Genomic DNA, 26,098 nt, shown 5'->3' on the forward strand with positions numbered 1-26,098 from the left:
ATTGGGGTATCTTTCATAGATTCACATGCCTGAATCATTCCCCGTCCTTTTGCAGGCAAGAGAATATTTTTCATACCCTGGTTCTGTGGACACACATTACTGATCTGGGAGTCAATGAAAAAATGCTGGCAGGAGACTGCAATCTTTGCACATCACTCAGAAACCTGGCACAGGTTAGAATGGTTAGAATGGCCAACAAGGAGGTAGAGGGAGTAGTTAACTTTGGAGTCCCTGGCAGAACAGATAAGACTGGTCAGCACAGCGCCTGCACAGCCTTCTTGAGCGCTGGCATGACCAGTGACCTCTTCTGAAGCTCATTTTGCACACACCTGTGTTTAATCAACCCCATAAAGACACTGAGCTCTTACCTCAAAGAACCGGGAGACGGGTCCCACAAGCTCAGACAGGAATTGGATCTGTTCCTCGTTTAGCACTGCAATGGGAAGACAACAGCAAGTATGAAACTTGGCTATAACGTTTAATAGGCAAATATACTACATACTTTTCCTCTGCGAGTTTTCTTTCAAATTGGTTAAATATCCCGTGATACCAAGAGCATCAGAGATACCTAGGGATCGAATGTGCAGACCTGCAGTCTGGAAGTAGCAACGGTGGATGGTGTATCTGGCAGCATCGCCCGCACATCTTGTTCATTTTCCACTCTGCTATGGGAATACTGAACTGTATTACTTTGGGAAGGGTTCCCTCTTCTCCTATCAGCACACAAGAAGGACACCCGTTACCTCAAGGAAAGAGGAGACATCAGCCTATTAGAGTTTTTTGGTGGGTTTCCCTAGTGGGTTAGACGGTCTCTTCACCAGTGGCAGTTCATATTGTTTAGGGGTTGGCACTGTGTAAGCCAAAAAATACTTCCTCAACTGTACATTCTGATGGCTCCTGTCACAGCATCCATAAATTATCTGCACATAGTAAATGGAAAAAAAAACTTCTGAATTCCTTAATTAAGTAGAGCTTGCTCCAGACATGTCATAGTATTTTTCAAGCAGCAGATATTTACATGACCTTGTGCCCCCAGCCAAATAAATCTGAAGCATTCTTCTCTGCACATAAACACATAAGGGCACTAATAATGAATGGATGGCAAATGAGAGACCATATTGCATATCTGATTGGACTTTAACCTACTCTGCTTTTAGAGGGAATCTGGCTTACAACCATCCACTGCCCGAGCAGACCCTCCCAGTCTCCCCCAAAAACAAATTGCAAAACCCTTATTGGAAGTACTCAGGTGAGGCGAGAAAAATGGGGTCTCTAAAAAGAATCTGGCCAAAAAGGTTAGCTAGGAATCCTTTACAAAAAGTGTGCCCTGTGTGCTTATGCGTGTAGCCAAAAAAAGATGACTTTGAAGCCTGTGCTTGTGCAGCTATCAGAGTTTTCTGTTAGCGGATCTAGATACACCACAGCAACACAAAACAATGTTTGTTAGCCATGATTTTTATTCAATATCACACAAATCTGTAATAATTCCCATTCTACCCTCCACATCTCTTTCATCTGCAATCAGCCCTGCTCATACCAATGTCAGATGTTAGAGGACTTTACATTCCCATGTACAGGAAATATTCCATAATAAAATAAGGACTACCAGGTGTAGGAGTCACGTGTCATCCATTCTGGTAGACATTATATTTTAAGAGTGCTTGATCAGGAGAAGTTGCAACTCGCAATTTAAAATATTACCCAGTGGTTGGGGTTGGCTTCACTAACAATAATGTATTTGCAGCCAAACACACCTTTTTTAGCAACCGTAAGATAATGAAAGACAGGGAAAAACTATAAATCTTTAACCTATGTCTTGCATGCAGCGGTTTGTTGTCACTTCATAGCTCACTGTGCTACATTAGGATTTTAACTTAGTAACAAACAGATCTCTGTGACAAAAACAGTAACCCACTGAGCTAGCTATATAAAATACAATTCTGTGATCTGCATGGCAAATAACCAAGTTTACTCTTATCCAATTTCATAGTCCTCAATATACTGACCGAAGAAAGATGGAATGCAAAGAGGTTTCTGCTCATTAGCAGGTGCATGTCATCCACCTGTGTTACTTATTGCCATCAATATGTGTGCGTTCAGGACAATGAGAACCTTGGTAATGGCTCACACGGCCTGTCGAAAAGTGCAGTCAAGACACTTCAGCCTTTTAGCTCATCATATTTATGTGAGATTGGGTTCTCAGCACTGGCAGTATTAAAGACAAAGTACAGTTCAAGACTTGAAGTGGAGCACAACCTGAGGTCGGCAGTAGCTAAGATACATCCGCAGATTGACCGTTTCTCTGGAGAAAAACAGGCACACCCGTCACACTGAATCAGAAAGATGTTATTATCCAATTGAGTCAAATTATGTTTTGTTTGTCTGTGAAAAATAAAGTACAGTACCAGTTGTGCATTTTTGGGTAATTCGTTTTGGAGATTTTGTATTGAGCAGTGTACTAACCCTCTGACACAGAACCACAGTCATCCACAAACTATGATTTGCTAAAGACTGTTTAATACTATTTCCCCACAGTGAAATGATTTTCGGTGGTAATTGGCAGGGCTTTTGGTTGTCTACGATGATGAGTACCAAGTTCTAGAATTTTTTGTCAGAGGGGGTCCTTACGCCTAACATTTTTTGACAGGGGGGTCTTGGCATCAAAAAGTTTGAATACCTCTGGCCTATGGGAAAGAGAAGGGGGGAAGCCTATAGAAAAGAGAAGGGGGGGAAGCCTATAGAAAAGAGAAGGGGGGGAAGCCTATAGAAAAGAGAAGGGGTGACACCTATAGAAAAGAGAAGGAGGGAAGCCTGAGGAAAATAGAAGGGGTTGGGTAACGCCTACGGAAAAGAGAAGGGTTGGGGTGACGCCTACGGGAAAGAGAAGGGGGGAAGCCTATGGAAAAGAGAAGGAGGGAAGCCTTTTGAAAAGAGAAGGGGCGACGCCTTTGGAAAAGAGAAGGGGCGACGCCTTTGGAAAAGAGAAGGGGCGACGCCTTTGGAAAAGAGAAGGGGCGACGCCTTTGGAAAAGAGAAGGGGCGACGCCTTTGGAAAAGAGAAGGGGCGACGCCTTTGGAAAAGAGAAGGGGCGACGCCTTTGGAGAAGAGAAGGGGCGACGCCTTTGGAAAAGAGAAGGGGCGACGCCTTTGGAAAAGAGAAGGGGCGACGCCTTTGGAAAAGAGAAGGGGCGACGCCTTTGGAAAAGAGAAGGGGCGACGCCTTTGGAAAAGAGAAGGGGCGACGCCTTTGGAAAAGAGAAGGGGCGACGCCTACGGGAAAGAGAAGGGGCGACGCCTACGGGAAAGAGAAGGGGCGACGCCTACGGGAAAGAGAAGGGGCGACGCCTACGGGAAAGAGAAGGGGCGACGCCTACGGGAAAGAGAAGGGGCGACGCCTACGGGAAAGAGAAGGGGCGACGCCTACGGGAAAGAGAAGGGGCGACGCCTACGGGAAAGAGAAGGGGCGACGCCTACGGGAAAGAGAAGGGGCGACGCCTACGGGAAAGAGAAGGGGCGACGCCTACGGGAAAGAGAAGGGGCGACGCCTACGGGAAAGAGAAGGGGCGACACCTAGAAGGGGCGACACCTATGGGAAAGAGAAGGGGCGACACCTATGGGAAAGAGAAGGGGCGACACCTATGGGAAAGAGAAGGGGCGACACCTATGGGAAAGAGAAGGGGCGACACCTATGGGAAAGAGAAGGGGCGACACCTATGGGAAAGAGAAGGGGCGACACCTATGGGAAAGAGAAGGGGCGACACCTATGGGAAAGAGAAGGATGGGAAAGAGAAGGGGCGACACCTATGGGAAAGAGAAGGGGCGACACCTATGGGAAAGAGAAGGGGCGACACCTATGGGAAAGAGAAGGGGCGACACCTATGGGAAAGAGAAGGGGCGACACCTATGGGAAAGAGAAGGGGCGACACCTATGGGAAAGAGAAGGGGGCGACACCTATGGGAAAGAGAAGGGGCGACACCTATGGGAAAGAGAAGGGGCGACACCCATGGGAAAGAGAAGGGGCGACACCCATGGAACAGAGAAGGGGCGACACCCATGGAACAGAGAAGGGGCGACACCCATGGAACAGAGAAGGGGCGACACCCATGGAACAGAGAAGGGGCGACACCCATGGAACAGAGAAGGGGCGACACCCGTGGAACAGAGAAGGGGCGACACCCGTGGAACAGAGAAGGGGCGACACCCGTGGAACAGAGAAGGGGCGACACCCGTGGAACAGAGAAGGGGCGACACCTATGGAACAGAGAAGGGGCGACACCTATGGGAAAGAGAAGGGGCGACACCTATGGGAAAGAGAAGGGGCGACACCCATGGAACAGAGAAGGGGCGACACCCATGGAACAGAGAAGGGGCGACACCCATGGAACAGAGAAGGGGCGACACCCATGGAACAGAGAAGGGGCGACACCCATGGAACAGAGAAGGGGCGACACCCATGGAACAGAGAAGGGGCGACACCTATGGGAAAGAGAAGCGGCGACACCTATGGGAAAGAGAAGCGGCGACACCTATTGGGAAAGAGAAGGGGTGACACCTATGGGAAAGAGAAGGGGTGACACCTATGGGAAAGAGAAGGGGTGACACCTATGGGAAAGAGAAGGCGCGACACCTATGGGAAAGAGAAGGGGCGACACCTATGGGCAAGAGAAGGGGCGACACCTATGGGCAAGAGAAGGGGCGACACCTATGGGAAAGAGAAGGGGCGACACCTATTGGAACAGAGAAGGGGCGACACCCATGGAACAGAGAAGGGGCGACACCCATGGAACAGAGAAGGGGCGACACCCATGGAACAGAGAAGGGGCGACACCCATGGAACAGAGAAGGGGCGACACCCATGGAACAGAGAAGGGGCGACACCCATGGAACAGAGAAGGGGCGACATCCATGGAACAGAGAAGGGGCGACACCCGTGGAACAGAGAAGGGGCGACACCCGTGGAACAGAGAAGGGGCGACACCTATGGAACAGAGAAGGGGCGACACCTATGGAACAGAGAAGGGGCGACACCTATGGAACAGAGAAGGGGCGACACATATGGGAAAGAGAAGGGGCGACACCCATGGAACAGAGAAGGGGCGACACCCATGGAACAGAGAAGGGGCGACACCCATGGAACAGAGAAGGGGCGACACCCATGGAACAGAGAAGGGGCGACACCCATGGAACAGAGAAGGGGCGACACCCATGGAACAGAGAAGGGGCGACACCCATGGAACAGAGAAGGGGCGACACCTATGGGAAAGAGAAGGGAAAGAGAAGGGGCAACATCTATGGGAAAGAGAATAGCAATTGGGAAAGAGAAGCGGCGACACCTATGGGAAAGAGAAGCGGCGACACCTATGGGAAAGAGAAGCGGCGACACCTATGGGAAAGAGAAGCGGCGACACCTATGGGAAAGAGAAGCGGCGACACCTATTGGGAAAGAGAAGGGGTGACACCTACGGGAAAGAGAAGGGGTGACACCTACGGGAAAGAGAAGGGGCAACACTTGCGGGAAAAAGAAGGGGAGACACCTATGGGGAAGAGAAGGGGCGACACCTATGGGGAAGAGAAGGGGCGACACCTATGGGAAAGAGAAGCTGCGACACCTATGGGAAAGAGAAGCTGCGACACCTATGGGAAAGAGAAGGGGTGACACCTATGGGAAAGAGAAGGGGTGACACCTATGGAACAGAGAAGGGGCGACACCTATGGGAAAGAGAAGGGGCGACACCTATGGGAAAGAGAAGGGGCGACACCTATGGGAAAGAGAAGGGGCGACACCTATGGGAAAGAGAAGGGGCGAAACCTATGGGAAACAGAAGGGGCGACACCTATGGGAAAGAGAAGGGGCGACACCTATGGGAAAGAGAAGGGGCGACACCTATGGGAAAGAGAAGGGGCGACACCTATGGGAAAGAGAAGGGGCGACACCTATGGGAAAGAGAAGGGGCGACACCTACGGGAAAGAGAAGGGGCGACACCTACGGGAAAGAGAAGGGGTGACACCTACGGGAAAGAGAAGGGGTGACACCTACGGGAAAGAGAAGGGGTGACACCTACGGGAAATAGAAGGGGCGACACCTATGGGAAAGAGAAGCGGTGACACCTTTGGAAAGAGAAGCGGCGACACCTATGGGAAAGAGAAGGGGGCGACACCTATGGAACAGAGAAGGGGGCGACACCTATGGAACAGAGAAGGGGGCGACACCTATGGAACAGAGAAGGGGGCGACACCTATGGAACAGAGAAGGGGGCGACACCTATGGAACAGAGAAGGGGGAGACACCTATGGAACAGAGAAGGGGGAGACACCTATGGAACAGAGAAGGGGGAGACACCTATGGAACAGAGAAGGGGGAGACACCTATGGAACAGAGAAGGGGGCGACACCTATGGAACAGAGAAGGGGGCGACACATATGGAACAGAGAAGGGGGCGACACCCATGGAACAGAGAAGGGGGCGACACCTATGGAACAGAGAAGGGGGCGACACCTATGGAACAGAGAAGGGGGCGACACCTATGGAACAGAGAAGGGGCGACACCTATGGGAAAGAGAATAGCAATTGAAAAAGGAAGGTGATATCCAGTGTGTAAAGCAATGTGTCACCTTGTGGGTAAGGCAAGGTGCGATCTGATGGTTAACTAAGGTGTGACCCCCCCACCACCCACCCATGGATATTTTAACCAATTACGCTGCAGATGGAGGAGCAATAACCACATGTACATCGTGATTCATTACCTCATGGATTGTGGGAGTGACTAAACAATAAGGAAAGGTTTGATCCTATAGACTCAAGAAGGAGTGAACCCCCTACCCTGTTCTCCCCCCCTCCAATAGATACAAGGCTGTGCCACAAAAACAGTACAACATATTAACCCATGATTGAGGTAATCCCTTTCCCATGGATAAAAGCCTCATGATGCGGTCTCTATCCATCCATCCATCCATCCATAATGATGAAAGCTGTAATCCCATGGACAGAGACACATGTTACCCCATAAATAGAGGAACCTCGGATTCGTAAATTGGGGAATGGGTACTTTACGGATATGAATTTGTGCTCCACATTGGGTTGGGAATCTAGTAATTGCATAGCAGGAGCCCACATACAATGCACAATGACGAGAGTGATCATCCCCTGGATAGGGTAAATTGTTACCCGATTAAGAGGATCCTGCTGCTGCATTAACCCAGAGGTTACCATGGATAGGGGCCGTTAGGCCTCTTCCCCAATAAGCAGTTGAACATTACTTACTCATGGTAAAAAACAATAAATTTAAAAAACATTTACATTGTTTAACTTAGGAATCGTGGCGCAGTCTATCCTCCGGACACATGTGGCTTTTCTATCATTCCATGAACAACTTTTCTTTCTTTTTTTTTTACTTAAAAAGGGAAAGGAGTTTCTGCTTGCATAAAGATGTAAAAAGAGATATACCCTTCCGCACCCCACCCAGTGTTACCTGAAGGATAGGGAAAAACTTGCTCCGTGCACATCTGACCTTTGAACATGCTAACAGCGAAAGACTTGGACTCCTAAAATGTAAAGAGGAGAAAAAGCAAAATATCACAGGAAGCACCAAAATGACCTGCAGCTTCCCCTTCTCAGCAGGACAGAACATTCCATTCTCTCTCCTCCCCACCTTCCCTTAGTCGGTCTCTGCGCTTCATCGGATGCTTCTTCGTCATACCCTCATGTCCATCGTCCATGGGCTCACAGCACCCCTTTTTGTTGAATAATCCCTCATGCTTCTACTACACGTCTTTCTTTGCTCTCTACCATCACTTAGTTTCCGGCCTCCTACACTCCACAGTCACTGCTCATTGTACTCCATCAACTCACACATCCTGTCACTCTCCTCCTCTTTTGCTCTCTGCCCTCCGGTGACGTCACAGCGGGTTGAACCTCAAAAGCAACAAAGGGGAGGGCTTCCAAGGTTCATACGTGGGACTGGAAGGTTGTATCTCCAAGTGGTTTGTCGGATGCATTCAGCCACAAAAAGACAGACATTGGCTATGCAAACAAGGTTCTGATTTTAAGAGACCTAGTTGAAGTCCTGTAGATCGAGCAGTGTCCGAGGCGTACCCGGGCTTTCCGTCCAGCGCAGCTCCAAGGCACCCAATACTCACAGAAAGTTTATTGCTGGGCGGTCCATGACCTTCCTATAAAGGTACAAGTTTCAAAATGAACATGCAGACTTTCAGAAAAACAGTGAGTAGAAAAGAAGTTTGACACTGCCAAGCCAACAGGCCTTACAATGTGACTTGGCTGTACTTTGCCAAAGACATAAAAAGCACACCTGCAGTGAGGTTTCATTTAATTTGTAAGGTATCTAAGTTTTATTCTCAAATGTTTTCAATTTGAAGACTTGTTCACAATCCTTCACTTGTTGCCTGCTCAGTGTGTCCAGTAATAGAAACTTGTGTTATACAGCTAGCAAGAGGATGACCCTTGCAGAGGAGGGCTAGCTTGCAAGAATCTAGCTCGTGATGTCCCACAGGGTGCCTACAGTTACTTCGGAAAGCCAAGCCACGTCATGTCATGTCACGTCACGTCACCAGCCCTTACATAACCTGGTCACCTAGGTGCCAGACGCCTGCTACTAGATTGGCTCCTTTTCAGTGGACGTGAACATGACCAGCCGGGCAGGTCTAACCAGTGGTTCACTGCTAGCAGAGTCGTTTGAACACAAACTCTGCGCAACATAATAAAAATGGGAAGCTATCTGCATTGAGCACCTCACACCCAAAATGTACGAAAAGCCTGCAAAACGTCTTCGAATAATGAAATATGTTTTTAAAATGTGCTCTTATTTTTACTCTTTTGTCACAATGCCAACAACTGCTCGGTCTGTATTACACTGAATGTAAGTAACTGTCATATCTGTGTAGCGCATCTCAGTTGGTCAAAGAATGTTATAAAACCAACTGCAAAGTCTAGACAAAAGAAAATACCCCAAAGCAACCTCAAGCAAACACAGAACCATGTCCAAAGGCTAGAGAGCAATACCGTGCTCGCCCTGCAGCCTTTGGCTCTATGCAAACGAAACTGGCTGTGAATTTCTGCAAAATATTTGCAAACAGACCTAGCTCCAAACTTGCCTGATAGGCATTTACCAATCATCTCTACAGAATTCCTAAATCCCATATCGCAGGCAATTCCTACAACTAAGACCTCCATTCAATGAAGACAGCCATCTCTAGAGTGGCTCAAGCATCTGGAACCTGCAGCCCCCCCAACAGAACATGTGCTATAAAGATGTTTACACTACTTGGGTTTCCTAACCGGAAAACAGTGTAAGTTTAATAGTTGAAGTGTTATTTAAATATACTAGTTTGACATCATAAAGTCCTCTTTACATACTGTACATACTGTAGCCATTATTATTTGATTCCAGTACACTATAAACATTATAACAAGTTATTGGAAAATAATTTTTATTGATGCAAGTTGGGAATAACTTTTTAGGGGACACCACAAACCTTTTCTTTAGACTCCAACTTCATGTGATGAAAAGGAAGACAAGAAAAAGAAAATAAGGACATCTTCTAGTGACTCTCATCCTTACCCACACACCAAAAACAGCCATCTTTTCTTAAATCCTTTGGCCCGCTACCTCCACCCCGACAAAAGACCACGTTTTCGTCTGCTTCTCCAAGCCCTGGTCCAGCTGTAGCCTATGCTTAAGCCCCCTTTATGTCCTCACCAATGTCTGATCATCATTTCTACTGTTGAGTGTCCCCTCTCTCAATCTACTCCCACCTCAAATATGGCCCTGCCACCCCCAGCGTAGTCCCGGATGGTAATACCTACCGCGGCATGTGCCTGCTTCTCTGAAGTAGTTTGGGAAGCTGTTGCGACGCCGATGCCATCTTTGTCAATCGCGGCCTGTTCAAACAAAAAGAAAAATGTACCGTTCTGCCCACAAGAAATCACAATCAAATGATACAGGGTCTGGCTGGTTAAACACCCCTTTACTCAACAACCGTTTCTGTTCACACTACGACACCCTTCGGTCACATCTTCAATAACAAATTTCTGATTTTGAAAGTTCGGCACCTTTATGAGACAATGTCAGATAGGGTACAAAACAAAGAGAAGGCTCTTTTTGTTTCATTCTATGTCTGAAGTCCTCTTCTGTGAGAGCAGAACAGCACTGTTGCAGAGCGAATCCACTGCGGTCATCACGTGTACTACTTCCATGGTACCAGCATCACCATTATTGTCCCACACAAGAAGATACAGCCTGAAACCTCCTATCCCAAAACCAAAGGCCAACAAAAACGCACTGACGCTCTAGATACACAAATGTTCGCTTCTTTCTGTGGCTATGTCCCTGGGGAGACGGAAGGTTTCCCCTCTCTTCTCCAGATGCCCACTCGTCTTGTGTCAAGGAAGGTAGAACTGGTGCACTATGAACGAATAGATCCCAGATGCTGGGACTCCTGCCCACAGTCACAGAACAAGCTGTGCACATATGAGTCACTTCGCAACAGTGGGGTAGGATTGTTCTTGCAAGATTTTCTTGGCAGAGTTCTAATTCTTGCCGAAGACTTTTCTGAGATCAGGGAGAAGATGGGCGTACGCAGCAGTTACACAGCCTTCTCGATAGAGATCTGACAATGCAAGGACTGACTGTGGACACTGACTGCAGACGGGGAGCACGGATAGCTATTCATGAATGGCCCTCAGCAAGGCTGGACACTCTCGACACGGAGTTTCAGAACTCATCACATTTTAGAACATTTCATCCGATTCATGGTACAACTTCATAACTCTGGAAGGAATAACTTGGTGGCTGCACAGCAAGAAGGGTGAAGGGTTCGTTCTCAGGTTAAAAGAGGAAGCCTTGGCTCTGTGTGAAAATCTCAAATTCAAAGTGAGTGTATGTCAGATCACTTTAAGAGCAAACTCTGAAGAACCTGCGGTTGGGTGACGGTGGTGTGTTGAGTGGACCATACTGGGCAGCAGCACCATGCCGCAAGCGAGAAGTGTATGGCTACGATTCTTTTATTCCCCATGGTCAGAATGCCACGGTTCCTCTGTGAGATGCTTGTTGGCCCTTCAGGTGTGTGCGACAATCATGAGCCTTTTAGAAGCACATCAGGCGTTCCAGATTCTCAGGCAAATGTAACTGTAGCTCCATACATTAGGTTTCATCTTTCCCTTGTTTCTTAGCGGCTTAGTCTGCACAATTTTAACACACCTTGAACCCGCCACAATAGCACGAGGTGTGCTCCCATACTCCTGTAAATCTAAACTGAAATATGCTGCATTGTGAAGATTTTGCAAGCAATTGAAATTCTCAGATTTTATTCTCTGCCGACGTTTTGCACATTCTGCATAGGATGTTTTTTCAAGAAAGAAGTTCTTTAAAAATTCTGATTTTAAATAGGTTGATAAAGTTGAAAATCAAAAATGTGTTTTTATTCCTGCATTCCATCAAGATATTTGCAAATATAGTTTTAGTGTCAGTAAGATTTGCGGTCCATATCATAATCAAGGCGATTGCAAGACAACTAGGGCGAGTTGCTCTTGTTGAGGGAGAAGTGAGCAATAACTCGAGCTTATGATCCCCGATGTACACTCTTCATCATCGGGTGCCTTTCATAGAATGAATACAGCACTTTATTCAATTTCTATTATTGTGCGAATATGCTGATTCACTGCAAAGATTGCTTCAAAGCACTGGTAGAAGGGGTCGGAGTGCAGAAAAAGAGCACGAAAGGCCATCGACGGGGAATAGGTTGCACTTGAGACCACTCCAATACTTGACTTAAGTCTAATCGAAATGCTACCTCAATGTCTACTTTGGCCATTTAGACTCTCTTCCCTTTCGCTCTCAACAGTAAATGCCACTATATACGGAAGCGACTACACATGTGTCGATTTTGTCCTTCACTGACAAATCAGCCAGTATTGGCCCAGCGCTCTCTTTTCTCGCACTCCAATGTAAGTCTCCCCACCCCCACATGCGCAACATAGGTGTCTAAATTAGCATGTTGGATCCCAGAAACATTCAACCTATTTAAACTTCCAACATATGGCAGGGGTGCCCCTGCCACTCAGCTTGCTCTTTCACCCTGAGTAATACATGGCTCTGCTCAAGAATGTGGGCTTCTCGTGCCTTGCTGTAAATACTAACTAGAGAGAGGACTATTCTTGTTGGCTCCCCAGGTTATTGGCTGCCATAGTTTGTGAATAGAGCCGGACACACCTTCATGGTCCCATTCCATACTAGGCCGTGTATGTATCTTCAGCCTGCGCCCTGATAGAACTTGCAAACGTGCCTCGTGTATTCTAGCCTCATATAGACATTAGTCAGAAGTCCTCAAGTTGGATCCCCGGCAAGGAAAATAGATCAATGAATTATATCCTCCAAACCCTTTCTTTCTCCGCCTAGGGGATGAGGCTAGCTAAAATTGTTGAGTTCGCCACCACGGGAGAGGCTTTACTGCGGCGGTTTTTGCATACGTTAGTTGGCCGGTTTGCGAATGCTGGATTGGCCACCACCCCACTGTGGCCCATTGGGCCTAACCACACTCCTAATGGGTCAAATGTGTTTTTCTGTGCGAGTTCCGCCAGGGTTTTCTGCATGTGCAAGCTGGTTGGCGTCTGTTGCTCTGCGGTAAGCTAATTATATGTGTGAAAACCCCCAGGCCTGTTAGACTACTTGAGTTATTTGCTGAACAATAGGTACCAATGTCACCCCAGGGCTCAATGCTATTAGGGCATGAAATAAGCGGGGGTGGAGGGGGAATTGGTTTCCCCGGCGGCCACCCAATTTATACTCTGGTGGCAGAATCTCTGCATCAGCCACTGCCTAAGGTGCCCATATGTCTGCAGCTGTGACTGGTTCTGTTCCTGTGCTACGCATTTGGTGAATCCCACAGACAACTCATCGTGTATTTGCACCGCATGCCCCTTCCCTGCATAGTCCAAAAGATGTAAGGCCCTCTTGCACAATCACAGGTGTTGGTGCCCATTCTTCCGAATCTCGCTGCCGCAATGTTGGCTACAGACGTTGGGTTATTTTCATCTTTGCACTCCTCGATCCCTATCTTTTTGGTTGAAGGCACTAAGTCCATTCCTTCTCTCTCCGATTCTTTATTATTGCTTGCATTCCTCGGTCTCTCTCTTCTGCTACTGAAATCCTCCATTTGCATGTTCCACATCGGATTGTCTCCAAGTTCTCTGTGCCAATGCTTATAGTTGCTTCCATTCCTCCTCCACTGCACATAGTAGGAGCTTCAGCACCCAATGCTTTGCAGCTGCTTCTCCTGCTGCTTGCAAGAGGTTGATGAATTCCTCCCCCAACATCCTCTGTTTGCAGTGGGTCCTCTGTGATGGTTGCTTGAATCAATAGGTTTGTGGTGGGGGGGTAGGGGAATTGGACAGTCTGCTCCTTGAGGCAGTTTGTTGCGCATTCTGGCCAGCCCTAGCCCCAATTTATCACTGGTGTCACTGGCGCCTAAGGTTGTTTTAACAAAAGTTGTGCCCCAGAGCAGTATCGACGCTGTTTAGGACATCAGAGACTGATAGCCAGGGAGTGGTAGGGCTATGGTGTGTTGTGTAATGTGAATGTGTATACCATACAACTCACCTGTTGGGGGGGGGGGGGGGGGAGGTATCCTGGTGCAGAAGTAGCAGCTGCAGTGGCCAAGCCTGGATCAGGAAGCTTACAGGCCGGGTATTCTGCAGCAAAGAGCAGTGTTTACCTTGGCACAGCAGCATGCAATGGAGACGCTGCATGCTGTGTATACTTTGTTTAAACAAGTGAATGCATGAATAATTGAGGGTTTGGTATGAGTGGGTATTTGGGGACACGGAGTGCAGGTGTAAGGGTCACTGATGCATGAATTAGTGTAAGTGCGTAAATGCAGGAGCGCACTGGTGACACAGAGTGTCAGGGGTAAATGGATGTGAATCTGTGCAACCTGTCTTTTTCTGAAGCTTCTCTATCTGTGCCCTGTTACCGCATTCACAAGGGTTGCGAGGCTGCTATTATTTTATTCCCTAGGCTCGTTGTGCTCTTGCCAAGCTTGGGAAATAAATAAAAACACAACACAGATGTAGGAGGCACTTAAAAAGGCAGAATGGACAGAGTCCTGGCACTAATAGTCTGTATGCTGGTGCATGTATATCTGTGCTGGCGCATCAGACTCAGACCTTTTTGCAATGGTCACCTCCATTTTTTGCCTCCTATTTGATGCAACTTTGACTGAAGTGCACTGGGTTTCTGCTAACCAGGGTTCTTTCCCAAAAACAAGGTAACTGCTCAATTGTTCTCCAATTGGCAAGGCTTTTAGCACCCCTATAAGTCCCTAGTAAATGGTAACTTGGGTACCTAGGGCAGGAGTGCTAAAGATGGTCCCCAAGGACGACAGCTTGTATTGTCCCAACCTAAGGGACCTACCACCACGTGAGTTCAGACACACTGCCATTGCCAGATGCGTGAAACGATGCAGACAAAAGTGAAAACACAACATGGCACACCCCCTATGTGCCATGCTCCCAAACACTGTATACAATATATGTAAGCTACCCCAACAGCAGGCCTTACAGCCTTAAGAAAGGGGGCATTATATTGCATGAGAGGACATATCTGCATAAGCAAATATGGCCTTGTGCTGTCTGGTTCCATTGCTAGATAGAACAAGTGGACAGGGAAGCATCTTGAGTATTTGTACTAGGCACTGGTTATTGAGAGTTCCCCAGCTACATGATGGCTTTTCTGAACCCTAGGGTGTTTGGTATCAAACACCTTGTCTTAATAAATGTCAACTGATGCAAGTAGTGGATTTATATGGACGCAAACCCAGAGACACCTTATAGGGGCCCCCTGAAAACCTACCAACCTCTAGTGTGCTGGCTGACTGGTGCAGATGAGCCTGCTATCACAGATTGGTTTCTGACCACCTGCAGGTGAGAGCCCACGCTCTTGAGGGCAGAAACAATGCCTGCTCTGGCCAGAGGTTTTGCCACCTCCCCCAAGCAGCATGGTTAAAATAAACAGCATATCAGGGCGGGAAACCCCAGCTTCCCCCAGACGGGGGAAAGGCCACCCCCTGACAAGGCCCTTTTGGCACCAGGACGGGCAGGAAAATTAGCTAGCCAGGAGACGTGTTCACTACAAGGTCAGTTTCACCCCTAATGTGGGCTACCTGATGTAAACACAAAAGCTGGAATTCCACCATCTTGTGTTTTGGTGGAATTAGGTTCACTGGGTCAGAGTTATGCCCACTTCCCCCCAGGAAGTGGTCATATAGGGGGTGTAGTCACCCTAAAGGTAAGCAGCCTTTTGGCTGCTGCCTGTCTCTCCCGCTAACGCTTGTAAATTGAGTATTTAGACGGCACCCCTGATGCCAGATACTGTGATTTGACAGACCCAGAAGAGGACAAAGCAGAGCTGCGAAAACGAGAACGGCAGACTTGCTATGGACTTTTTGGCACCAAACCGTGCTTGCCTGCACCAGTCTTGACAATCATGAAGAAACCAACTCGTCCGCAGCTGAGCATCTGCCAGAACCCCGGCAAACTATCAGCCCTTCGCAAATTACCAGCAATCTCCCTTGGAGTAGAGGAGCTACTCCCTTGCAGTCCACAGGCAGCAAAACAGCAGAGTCCAGTTTATGTGCTGCTGCTTTCCAGTTGCCCGATGCAGCAGCTGCCCAGGAAGAGATCACTGCACTTCAGAAAATCAGATCAGTCTCCCCACCAAGTGAGAAGATGCCAGAAACAACCGGAGCTGCCCGGCACCATTACCCAGGGCACCAGACCCCTTGCAGCAGCCAAAGCCTGGTTTGAGTCCAATCCGGACTCAAACAATACAGAGAAGCCGTGAAGTGACATCGGGACCGCAGAGACCCACTTCCAGAGTGGCCCAGCTGCCCTGATTTGTGTACCCTCAACTGGCAAGAAGGACAAGCGCAAGGACCTGCGACACATCAGCCCAGCTGAACTATTCACTCTCTACCCAAGCGCCCCGGCCAGGGTTTTCGAGAACTGGCTGTGCTTTTTGCCCTCCAGTCCCTTGTGCATTGAGCCCCCACCAACCCTTTGGGAGCTTCAGGACTTGTCCACAACTTCCCAACTGCAGCCTGTTTCGAGACGCCCCCCTTTCTTTCAGAGTAGCACACAAGGCTACCAACCAGACCAGCACCTCTGCACCAGGTCAAGTAAACCCTAACTGCTGGTGGTACTTTGGACCTTTCCCCCTGCCTCCTTAAGTCCTAAAGAGGACTCCCAAATCCTACTACAAGCACCTGTATGCTTGTGCATGTCTTTTTCTCGCATCGGAAAGCATTGCGTGTATTGACGCATTGAATAACAATTTACTTACCTGTAAAAAAGTTTCTCTCGAAAAAGTACTTACCTGATTCCGAAGTTATGGTATCAAAATGTAAATAAAAATAGGAGTTATTCTTCTTGCTCTTGGATTTATTCTTGGATTGTGTCCTCATTTATTGCCTCTAGGAGCACAACAAATGCTTAGTACTACCCTCTGATAAGCCTAAACTGCTCTCCCACACTACCACAAAAGATAGCATTTACTGTTATCATTTTTGCCTCTGTAAACCAGCAAGGACCGCCTGGACTCTCTACAGAGTGAACCTCGTTTTGGTGCACTATGTGGAGAACCAACTTCCTACAGACGTGGACTCGAGTGGGCGAGCAATTTCAAGATGAGGTTACCGTTCTAGTTGTCCATGCCCTGCAGTCTTTGAGCAGGCCCTGGTTGCAGCTGTTTTGGCAGTGCTGTCTCTCAAAGCATAAGCCCTGGCGCAGTTGTCACTGTAGTGAAATCTCTGCAGTGCAGTCTCAGAGCAGGTCTCGCAGCAGCATCTCTTTCAGGCAGGCGCTGGTGAAGCAGTCTGTTTTAGTGCAGTTTCTCAGAAAGCAGGCCCTTGTGCAGCTGTCCCTGCAGTGCAGTCACTGCAGTAGTGTCGCTTACAGAGCAGGCCCTGGTGCACCAGTCTCTATAGTGCAGTCTCTCAGAGAGCAGGTCCTGGCATAGCTGTCGCTGTGGTGCAGTATATGCAATACGGTCTCTCACAGAGCAGGCCCCGGCGCAGCTGTTGCTGTGGTGCAGTTTCTGCAGCGCTGTCTCTCACAGAGAGTAGGAGCCATATCCCATCATGGCCGCTCGGAGCTACTGCTCCATTGCAAACCCTCCTACAGCCCCCAGACCGGCGTTTCGTCACCACCCGCTACTGTTTCCGAAACCAGAATGTAGGCGGCTCACACTGAGACTAAATCTGCCTTTCTCCAAGCGATCTCAGCAGATATATTTGCAGTGACCTCCCTCCCACTGAATCAGCCAAGATGGTGCCCGAGGAGTTTTGAGCAAGCGCCTGATGCGGATTGAAGTGTGCTGTGATGCCACCGACCTCCGTTCCAACCAGCCATCTTCGCCTCCTCTCTCGGTCCTCACCTAGATTGTGCCTGCTGACTCCACTGGGGTTATTCCGCTGCTTTGTGCCATATAGCTCTTCTTACAAGATATGGTTGCCGATCGAGAGGGAGGGGCACACAAGCATGACCTGCAGTTGCTCCTGGAGACCCACACACTGCTTCAAAGGCGTTGAGTGGGGGAGTGGTAAACTGCCACATGCGACCCCAATGTGGCTTCAGAGGACCTGCTGGCGCCTAAACTAATCCCTTTTAAAACTCAGCAAATACTGTTAAATCGAAAATAGATGCGCCTGACTCCAAAATGGCGCCCTCAAAGGTAGTCCTACCAGAAAGGGAAGAAGTCCCATTAGACAAGGGGGTCCCAACTTTCTACTAGGAAAATTGGCTCAGCTGAGTATTCAAACCAATGAACTAGAGACAATCCCAGCTACAGAGCCATGAAGATCAATAGACTTGACTTGCCTGACTATAAGATGGCAGCCAATCTACACACCCTTGCCTATCCTGCCACTCTTTCCATCTTCACTCGCCAGTCACTGGACTCAAGACCTTCGGTCTCTTACTGATCCTCACTCCTATCCGGCGGAGTCCGAACCGCAGGACCGACTCCCAGTGGAGCTGCTCCGACAGCTATAGGGGAGACTGGCTCTGGCACACCGCTACGGCCGTCACCTACCCAGCTGGACTTTGGACACATGTCTGGTCTCTTTCCCCGCTGCTGTCGCCTCCCCAGCCCTCCCTAGCCTTTTGGATCATGATTTTCATGTTTGCTAATAGCTCCTGTATTAAATGCGTAATCATTCTATAATTAATGTGAATGTTTGTGCAAATTTTAACTCGCTGTTTCCCTTATGTAAAGCGCTCTGATACCTCTGGGTCTAGCCAGCGCTAAAAAAAACTTAAATAAATAAAACAGAGCGGGCCCTGGCTCAGCTGTCATGGTACAGTTTTGGCAGCGCTCTCTCTCACAGAGCAAGCCCTAGCTCAGTTGTGCAGTCTCTGCCGTGCTGTCTCTCACAGAGTAGGTCCTGGCTTAACTGTCGCTGTACTACAGTCTATGTAGCGCGGTCTCTAAGTGAGGAGGTCCTGGCGCAGCTGGCGTTGTGGTGCAGTCTCAGCAGCGCGGTCTCTCACAGACCAGACCCTGGCGCTGCTGTGGTGTAGGCTCTGCAGTGCTGTCTCTCACAGACTGGGTCCTGGAGCAGCTGTCGCTGTGGTACAATCTCTCACAGGGCAGGTCCTGGCACAGCTGTCGCTGTGGTACAATCTCTCACAGAGCAGGCCCTGGCTCAGCTGTCGCTGTGGTACAGTCTCTGCAGTGCGGTCTCTCACAGAGCAGGTCCTGGCTCAACTGTTGCTATGGTACAGTCTCTGAAGAGCGGTCTCTCACAGAACAGGCCCTGGCGCCGTGGTCGCTGTGGTGTAGGCTCTCCAGTGCTGTCTCTCATCACAGACTGGGACCTGGAGCAGCTGTCGCTCTGGTGCAGTCTCTGCCATGCTGTCTCTCACAGACTGGGTCCTACCTCAGCTGTTGCTGTAGGCAGTGTTTGCAGCACTCTCTCACAGAGCCGGCCCTGGCTCAGCTATTGCTGTGGTGCAGTCTCTGCTGTGCGGTCTTTCAGAGAGCAGGCCTTGGAGCAGCTGTCCTGTGGGGCCGTCTCTCCAGTGCGGTCTCTCACAGAGCAGGCCCTGGTGCAGCTGTTGCTGTGGGGCAGTCTACAGTGCTGTCTCTCAGAAGAGCAGGCCGTGGCTCAGCTGTTGCTATGGTGGAGTCTCTCAGACAGCCGGCCCTGGAGCAGATGTGATGCAGTCTCTGCTGTGCGGTCTCTCAGCAGGCCCTGGAGCAGCTGTGGTGCAGTCTCTCAGACAGCAGGCCCTGGAGCAGCTGTGGTGCAGTCTCTCAGACAGCAGGCCCTGGAGCACCTGTGGTGCAGTCTCTCAGACAGCAGGCCCTGGAGCAGCTGTGGTGCAGTCTCTGCAGTGCTGTCTCTCAGACCGGGCTCTTGAGCAGCTGTCTCTGCAGTGCTGTCTCATAGAGCAGGCCCTGTAGCAGCTGTCTCTGCAGTGCCCCTTCACCTACATTGCCAGGCCCGACATGCGACGTCACCAGAGACCTTTCACCCAGTGATAATAATAAGGCGCACGTGGCGGGGTGGTCTGTGGAATGCAGGCCTGGGACATGCAAGGACGCTGTGCTGAAGGGCGCGGGTGGTGCTCTGTGACCATCACACTCACGGGCGGTGCGCCCCCTGGGGGAGGGACGCTCTGCACCTTCACACCCATGGAACAGTGTTAAGATGCGGAGCCTGCAGTATTCTCATGAGGCGTGTATTGCATGAATGCAGCGCCAGCAGCAGTGCAGCCCCAGCCCCCCATGTCTCCCGCTAGAGCAGGGGGCTCGCAAACCTTTTCCTGGGGGCCGAAAGGTTTGGTCTTTGGTTTTACCGAGGGCCGCAGTAATGCCAGCGGCCGGGAGGGGGTGTAAGGTGGGTGGAGGGGAAGCACAGCATGAACATCTTGTTGCTGCACAAAACTGCACAGTGCGGGACCAGAAAACCTGGGGTGAATCCCGGCTTCCCCACTTGACCAAATTGTGTGATCCTGGGCAATTCTCTTATTTCAATTTCACTCTCTATTCTTCAATATCACAGATAAGGGGATCTCGAAATACATGACTTCAGGTGCATGCTGTGCAAAACCTTCTCTTGTGGTTGGATTTAATCACTAATTGCATTGTTGTTAGTCAGGTTGAGAGAGGGTGCATGGATGTTTTAAAATTCAAGTTTGAAACTATCATTTAAAATAAAAAGAATTCTTCTGAAAGCACTGCAATATACACCCCGCTTTACTAAGGCGAACCGATTCTATAGGTTAATGAAAGTCATTTCAAAATTTAACAAGCATTTACAATGCAATAAGTCTCGCAATTACATTATTTTGAGCTATTGGCATTGTAAATGTAATTGGTTTTTTTCCGTTCGTGAAGCATTAATCGAATGGTTTAATGCAAAATGGCAATAGCTAAATTTGTTTTAACTGCAAAATCTATTGCATTGCATTTATACTAGTGTCAGTTTTGAACTGTGTTAGAGGCCTATTAAATGTTCTTCCCAGGTATGTACCGTTGCATGATGGTGTGTGGTGATCAGAGCTGGTCTTTTCTCAGATAGCGCCTGGGGCTACCCTAAACTTAGGAGAGAGCGGAAGAACGAGGCAGAATCGCACTACCAAGATCTGTAAGAACATATCCAGTCCTTACAAGGAGACCGCAAATCCTATGCCCGTTCATGGATAGTTTTATAAAATTTTAAGATATTCAGCACTTCTACTTAAAAGACCAGAATCACAGGGGAAACGAACCTAAGGCAAAGAGTGCATTCGAAAAAAGAAAGACGCTCAATCTACCAACTTGAAAGATTGGAAATAAGAACTGAAGTGTACCCAATGCAAAGAGTCCATCCTTATCTAATAGAAAGAGATAGGACTCGGACAAGTAATTCGTGAGAAATTTAACGAACACCATAGATGCACTAATCTGGACCCTCCTCCAAATAGAAAGGAGAGGGTGCAAGTCACCACTTATTCAAGCGAGAAACCCCGCTAAACGAAGTCCTGAAGAAGGTGCCACAACATCATTTGCCTAGCACCGAAACGCGTCGACGCAATTTCCATACAGAGAGAATCCAATCAGGGCCCAATAAACAACTGATGTACATGTACTGTTGTTACCGTTGTTTATATTGTTAGAAAAAATTGTAGGCCTTTGGATCCAGAGACTGAATAGTGGCAAAACAAATCAAGTAGCCACACTACAAAATAGGGGTTGTTCTTTCATAGGTTATTGTTTTCCGCTTTTATGTATGATTGTCTGAAATGTCCTATTTGTGTTTTCCACTGTTTCTACATTTTTTACAAAATTTAAATTGTACATTGTGATGTAATATTGTGATTAATTGCTTTTTAACTTATGCTTTCAAAGATATTCTTTGAAATTTTAATTGTGATATTCAAGCGCTTTTGTTTTTCATGTGTATGTTTTTTAATAAAAATTAGACTGTAAACGATCCAATTTGGTTGTGGAAATTAACGTATATTCCCTATAGTGTGATAAACTAGCTTTCTCCATTCAGGGGTGTGTGTTGATCTAGAATGTTATGAAAGAGTATCGAGTGCTCCCTAGGGATTTCCTTTTGACTTACCCTAAACTTAGCTCCCCATCCTACTTGTCCTCTTTAATGGGGTGCGATACAAACATTGTGAGGAGTCGAAAGAAGGTGAAGGGGCGAGTAGTTCGCATATATGAACCATGCGCTTTCCTTCCATACAGGGAAATATCCGGACACTGTATTCTGCATCACAATCCCACTCCATGACAATTGTAATTAAAAAGTGGAAACAGCATTTTTTTTTCATCTCGCTTACTGAAACGTCGTCCTGGTAGCTATGGAAAAAAAATTGCCCGGCACAGACATTAGTCAAGGGGTGGGAGATGAGCTGATGCGCAGGGTAAACACTGCAGAGAGCCGCGGGATCACTGCGCCCCAATCATGGCAATCTTATGCTAATCAAGGCAGTACTTTGGAAACTGGGACTTTGCTTGCAGTACGGCCGGTAACCGGACTTGCTACATTATTGCCTCCATTGGCCACTACAAAAAAGTAATAACACGCAGCGCTGGCTCGTGGGTGCTGCACGCGCTACCAAGGCTGCTGCATATTTGTGAAGGGCCCACACCAAGTGAACCCTTTGAGGAAGCCCACACTTGCAATGCACGAGGGAGGGCAGAAAAATACTACGGCTTCTGAAACGAACTTTTCTTTCTCGTTGATTGTCCTAGTTCAACTTTTCGTGGCTTGCAAAAGTTTAGAAGCACACCACAAAATAATGCAAGAAACAAGAGGAAGAGTGTAAAAGTCAACGTCTTCAACACACCATCACCACCTCCCCCCACATCTTCTCAAGGAAGTGCAAATGAGGCACCATCAAGGATGCCGAAGAGAACACGTTCGACAGGGAATAGATGGACATGGGACATAATGTAGGAATCCCTAAATGAACACACGCAACACCATCACCACTGTGTCCTCCCTCTTTTTTCCAGGGGAAAAATGTATCAAAGTACATGCCTTTTTGGTATAAGAGTTTTGTAGTTAGAAGCAAATCTATGTGGTGAAAAAACATACCCACCCCCCACCCTCCCCCCGTAATACCCCCTTTCTAAGAGGGCTGTGCTGTACAAGCCTACGAAAAAGTGATGTTGGCTACAAGGGGATCATGTGTCACCTCTTCCCCCACCCTACCTAGTCTCAAAGTGCAAACGTACAAAACACACACAAGGAAGGATACTGCGAGCTTAACTGACAAAAAAAGACGAGTGGGGATAAAATAAAAAGTTTTTTTTTTTTTAAAATAGGAGCACTCTGGTTTTCTTACGCCAGGCGAAAGCAAAGTGGTACAAAAAGTATAAAAACATTAACATCTCTACAGCGAAAAGTACCGCAGCTACAGAGAGTTGGTGAAGGAGAGAGATCTACTCCTGCAGGTCAGTTATGCGGGGGAGAGGCGAGAGAGACAGAGGAAACAGCCCAGGCTGGCTTACCTCGAAGGCGACATGTTCATCCAGAGCTCACAGCCCTGAAGTTTGCTCCGTTCCTTGCTACAGGTTGGATGTCTCCCTGCTCCCTAGGCCGCCTCCCATCCGAAATGTTGCTCTGATGCTGTTGGGCAGAGGGGGTCCTCGTTAAAAATAAACCCTCCCGGTAGCTCTCCTCCTTCCTGAGCAGCAGGAAAAGGAGATTATCTGGCCGGATTCCTGAGCTCAGACTGTTTAATATAGATGAGCATTACAGTCCTGTTTGAAGACCGAACATCGCTGTCGCCATGCCATTGCTCAAATGAAAAAAAAAATAGGAAACTGAAAGCGCGTTGTGCGTGCCGGCTCATTGAAAACAAGCAAAACAGAAAGCAGCTCCACATCCGGGCCGGGGAGGAGACCTGGGAGGGCGAGGGCTGCCAGCGCATGCGCGGTACCTGGAACTTTCGCGCGTTCTACGGCTCGTGCCCAGTGGCGGCGCATGCAGACTCCAAACGTTGCCATACTTTGAGTGCTGCGCGGCTCGTGCGGCCTAGGGAGGGGTCGCCAAAACGCCCAAGGCAAAAAAAAAAAAGCAGTAGAGGAAGTCCGGCGGGAGCCCACCCCGCCTTCGTGAACGCAGCATGGTGCGGCCAAAGCAGGATTTCAGGCGGGGCTCCTGTGAGCAAGACGGAGCCCCGCATGTTGCTGCAGTGACCGGCTGAAGAGGCAAGACCAGCCGAGGAGCAGCGCAGAGTCCCAACAAGAGCCGGTAAGTGGGGCATGCTTGCGTGTAATGCGCGCCGCGCTTGGAGCGCGCGCGCACATAAAAAAAAATGCATGAGGCTGCTGAGGACAGAAGAGGTACAGGAGATGTGCACATCGCGTGTCTGTACGTGCGTGTTCACGGGTGCATTCACAATTCCAGTCTGTCCTGCGTGTGCACATCTTCTATCTCCCTTCCGAAGCACGTCAGTAACAAAACATCTCGCTGGCGACAGCGCTTTCGTGCTGCGTCGCCTGGCGAGACCTAAAAAGGGTCCCATCTTTTTACATGTTTGCGGTCTTCAAAAGTGAAGGTGTTGCTAAAGTTAAGGGATGCGTTTCTTTCTTTACTTAACTACAATGAACCTTTAAATAAGTGCTTTCTGTTTTTTTTACTTTTTTAGGTCTCGCCTGGAGATAGCAGCGCATAGCGCTGATGCACGCGCATATGGACAGTGCTGCTCTGGCCATGCGAGGGCTTTTTGTAATCAATTCACCATGTGCACGCCTACGGAGGGACAAAGATGGCGTCGGGCTGTCCACATGCAGCTGCAAATGCACGTGCATGTGCATGTGGACAGCCCGACGCCATCTTTACTTTACCTGAGAGAGAGGGCTTGGTAGTCTGGGCTGCTCCTTCAGCGAAGCAGCTTCCTTTCTGGCAGCGCTCTCCTGTCATGGGCGCACTGTGATCTTCTTTGCAGGCGTAGGGAAGCCCCGGTCGTTAGAAGGGACCAGGCGCTTCCTTGGGACTAAACGCTGCTACCTCCGAATGAGCCCGGCAACCGGCGACGCCGTTTGTTTATTATCGATGGGATATTTTTCTTTGCCCAGGCTCATGCTTTCAGTAGCAGCTGCCTGAGGCCAGCTGTGCCCTTTAAGTGAAATTGAAGAGGGCTCTTGACAACATTCTTGCGATCTCTGGCATAATGCTGGTGCGTCCTCGACATATCACCTACATAAGTGGTAACATTCTGTGCATCGATGGCCACATTCTTGACATGTTGTGGGTGTGTGTCTGTCCCTTACATATTGCTGTGGCTAATCTTTGCCTCATTCTCGTTATTATCCCCAACACAGTGGTGATACAAGCTGCCAGTAGGATGCATGAAACATGGGCGATAAAGGCAGAATCAGCCCATGTGTCTCAGTAGTTTGAGTACTGGTGACGGGAAACACTTTTTTCACGACCAATGAAATTGATATGATGTAAGCATGTGATTATTTGTTCTGCTTTCTTTGTATGAAGTAGTGTAAAATTATTGATGTACTGTTCTTCCAAAACAATGTACAGATGTTGAATGAAATAACTCTGTGATGATCAATTGACTTGTTTCCTCTTTATGTAACTATAAAATACCAGTACAAACAGAACACGAAGTTACCATTTTCTTTGTATAAATGTTTTCTTTTTTTTCTTCTTTATTTTCTGCGACATTTGTGTGCAGCAAACCATGCCAAAGCTTGCCAATGCCAGATCTATTCCCTTTGTCAAGGCTTGTTTTAATGGAAATAGACTTTGGTTATAGAAGTACCTGAATGGTCCAATCATCTTCCCTGGCAAAGGTGTAGAGCATGTCATCATTTTGTGAGACAGTGACGGTTGTGATGGGTAAATTCAAGACTGGAAGTTTGGGTCATTTGCCTTTCCCAGCTGAATACTCGCCCCTTTTACACCCTTCGCCAAACTGCATTCAGCTTCTGATGGCAACGAGCCTAGCTCTCCCCACCCCACCTTCTTTGGCCCCTCTCCTGGTCTGCCCCACCCCCTTACCTCTATCCACCGCTTAATCCTAAGGTCCAGCTGGTATGTTGCAGGCTCCATGCAGTCTGGAACTCTCCCCTAACTTTTGCTTCGACAATTTCAAAATAACAGGGGAATCCCTAGAGATCAGATCCCCCACGCCTTCAATCAATAGACCAGCATCCCCTGGCCCGCGCACGGCCAGTCACACTGCCTGCTCTGAGAAAGGCAGACTTGGCCTTAAAGAAATGTAACAACACTAAGTTACACTAGAAATAACACGTCGTTATTTCCCATCTGAATTGTATTCGTCTTATCGACCTCAGAAAGATGAAAGGCTGCTCAGAACCAAAAGGTTATGAACCCTTGACCTGCACACTAGACACAAATCTCTGTAGTGGTCGCTCAACTCACTGAGTTACCTTATTGACATGTGTACTGTATGAACTCAGCGCTGACGCTCTAGAAGTTTTTTGCACACTTGGGTTGTGGAATGTCTGTATTTACATCTTATTAATTCTACAGACTTGGCGGCGCCCTCACCTGTGAGTCAAGCAAACTCTGTACAGTCATACACACTTTCCTAAGCAGC

The 26,098-nt window shown here is 48.4% G+C and overlaps 1 protein-coding gene across 2 annotated transcripts in view; it reads right to left on the reverse strand.

Annotated features, from left to right (window-relative positions):
* The window catches only part of ACADVL (acyl-CoA dehydrogenase very long chain), a 137,008-nt gene that overhangs the window by 92,019 nt on the left and 18,891 nt on the right, over nucleotides 1–26,098 (reverse strand). The window contains exons 3-5 of one of the 2 annotated variants that reach the window (XM_086946103.1): nucleotides 9,824–9,898; nucleotides 7,473–7,545; nucleotides 369–433 (exon numbers count right to left, since the gene is read on the reverse strand). In XM_086946103.1, the coding sequence (XP_086802229.1) occupies nucleotides 369–433; nucleotides 7,473–7,545; nucleotides 9,824–9,898 (213 nt within the window). The remainder of the gene's footprint in view (nucleotides 1–368; nucleotides 434–7,472; nucleotides 7,546–9,823; nucleotides 9,899–26,098) is intronic. The other variant, XM_086946104.1, reaches the window with a different exon arrangement.

The sequence above is a fragment of the Lissotriton vulgaris genome, chromosome 12 (assembly GCF_964263255.1).
Source record: "Lissotriton vulgaris chromosome 12, aLisVul1.2, whole genome shotgun sequence".
In the NCBI taxonomy this organism is placed as follows: domain Eukaryota; kingdom Metazoa; phylum Chordata; class Amphibia; order Caudata; family Salamandridae; genus Lissotriton; species Lissotriton vulgaris.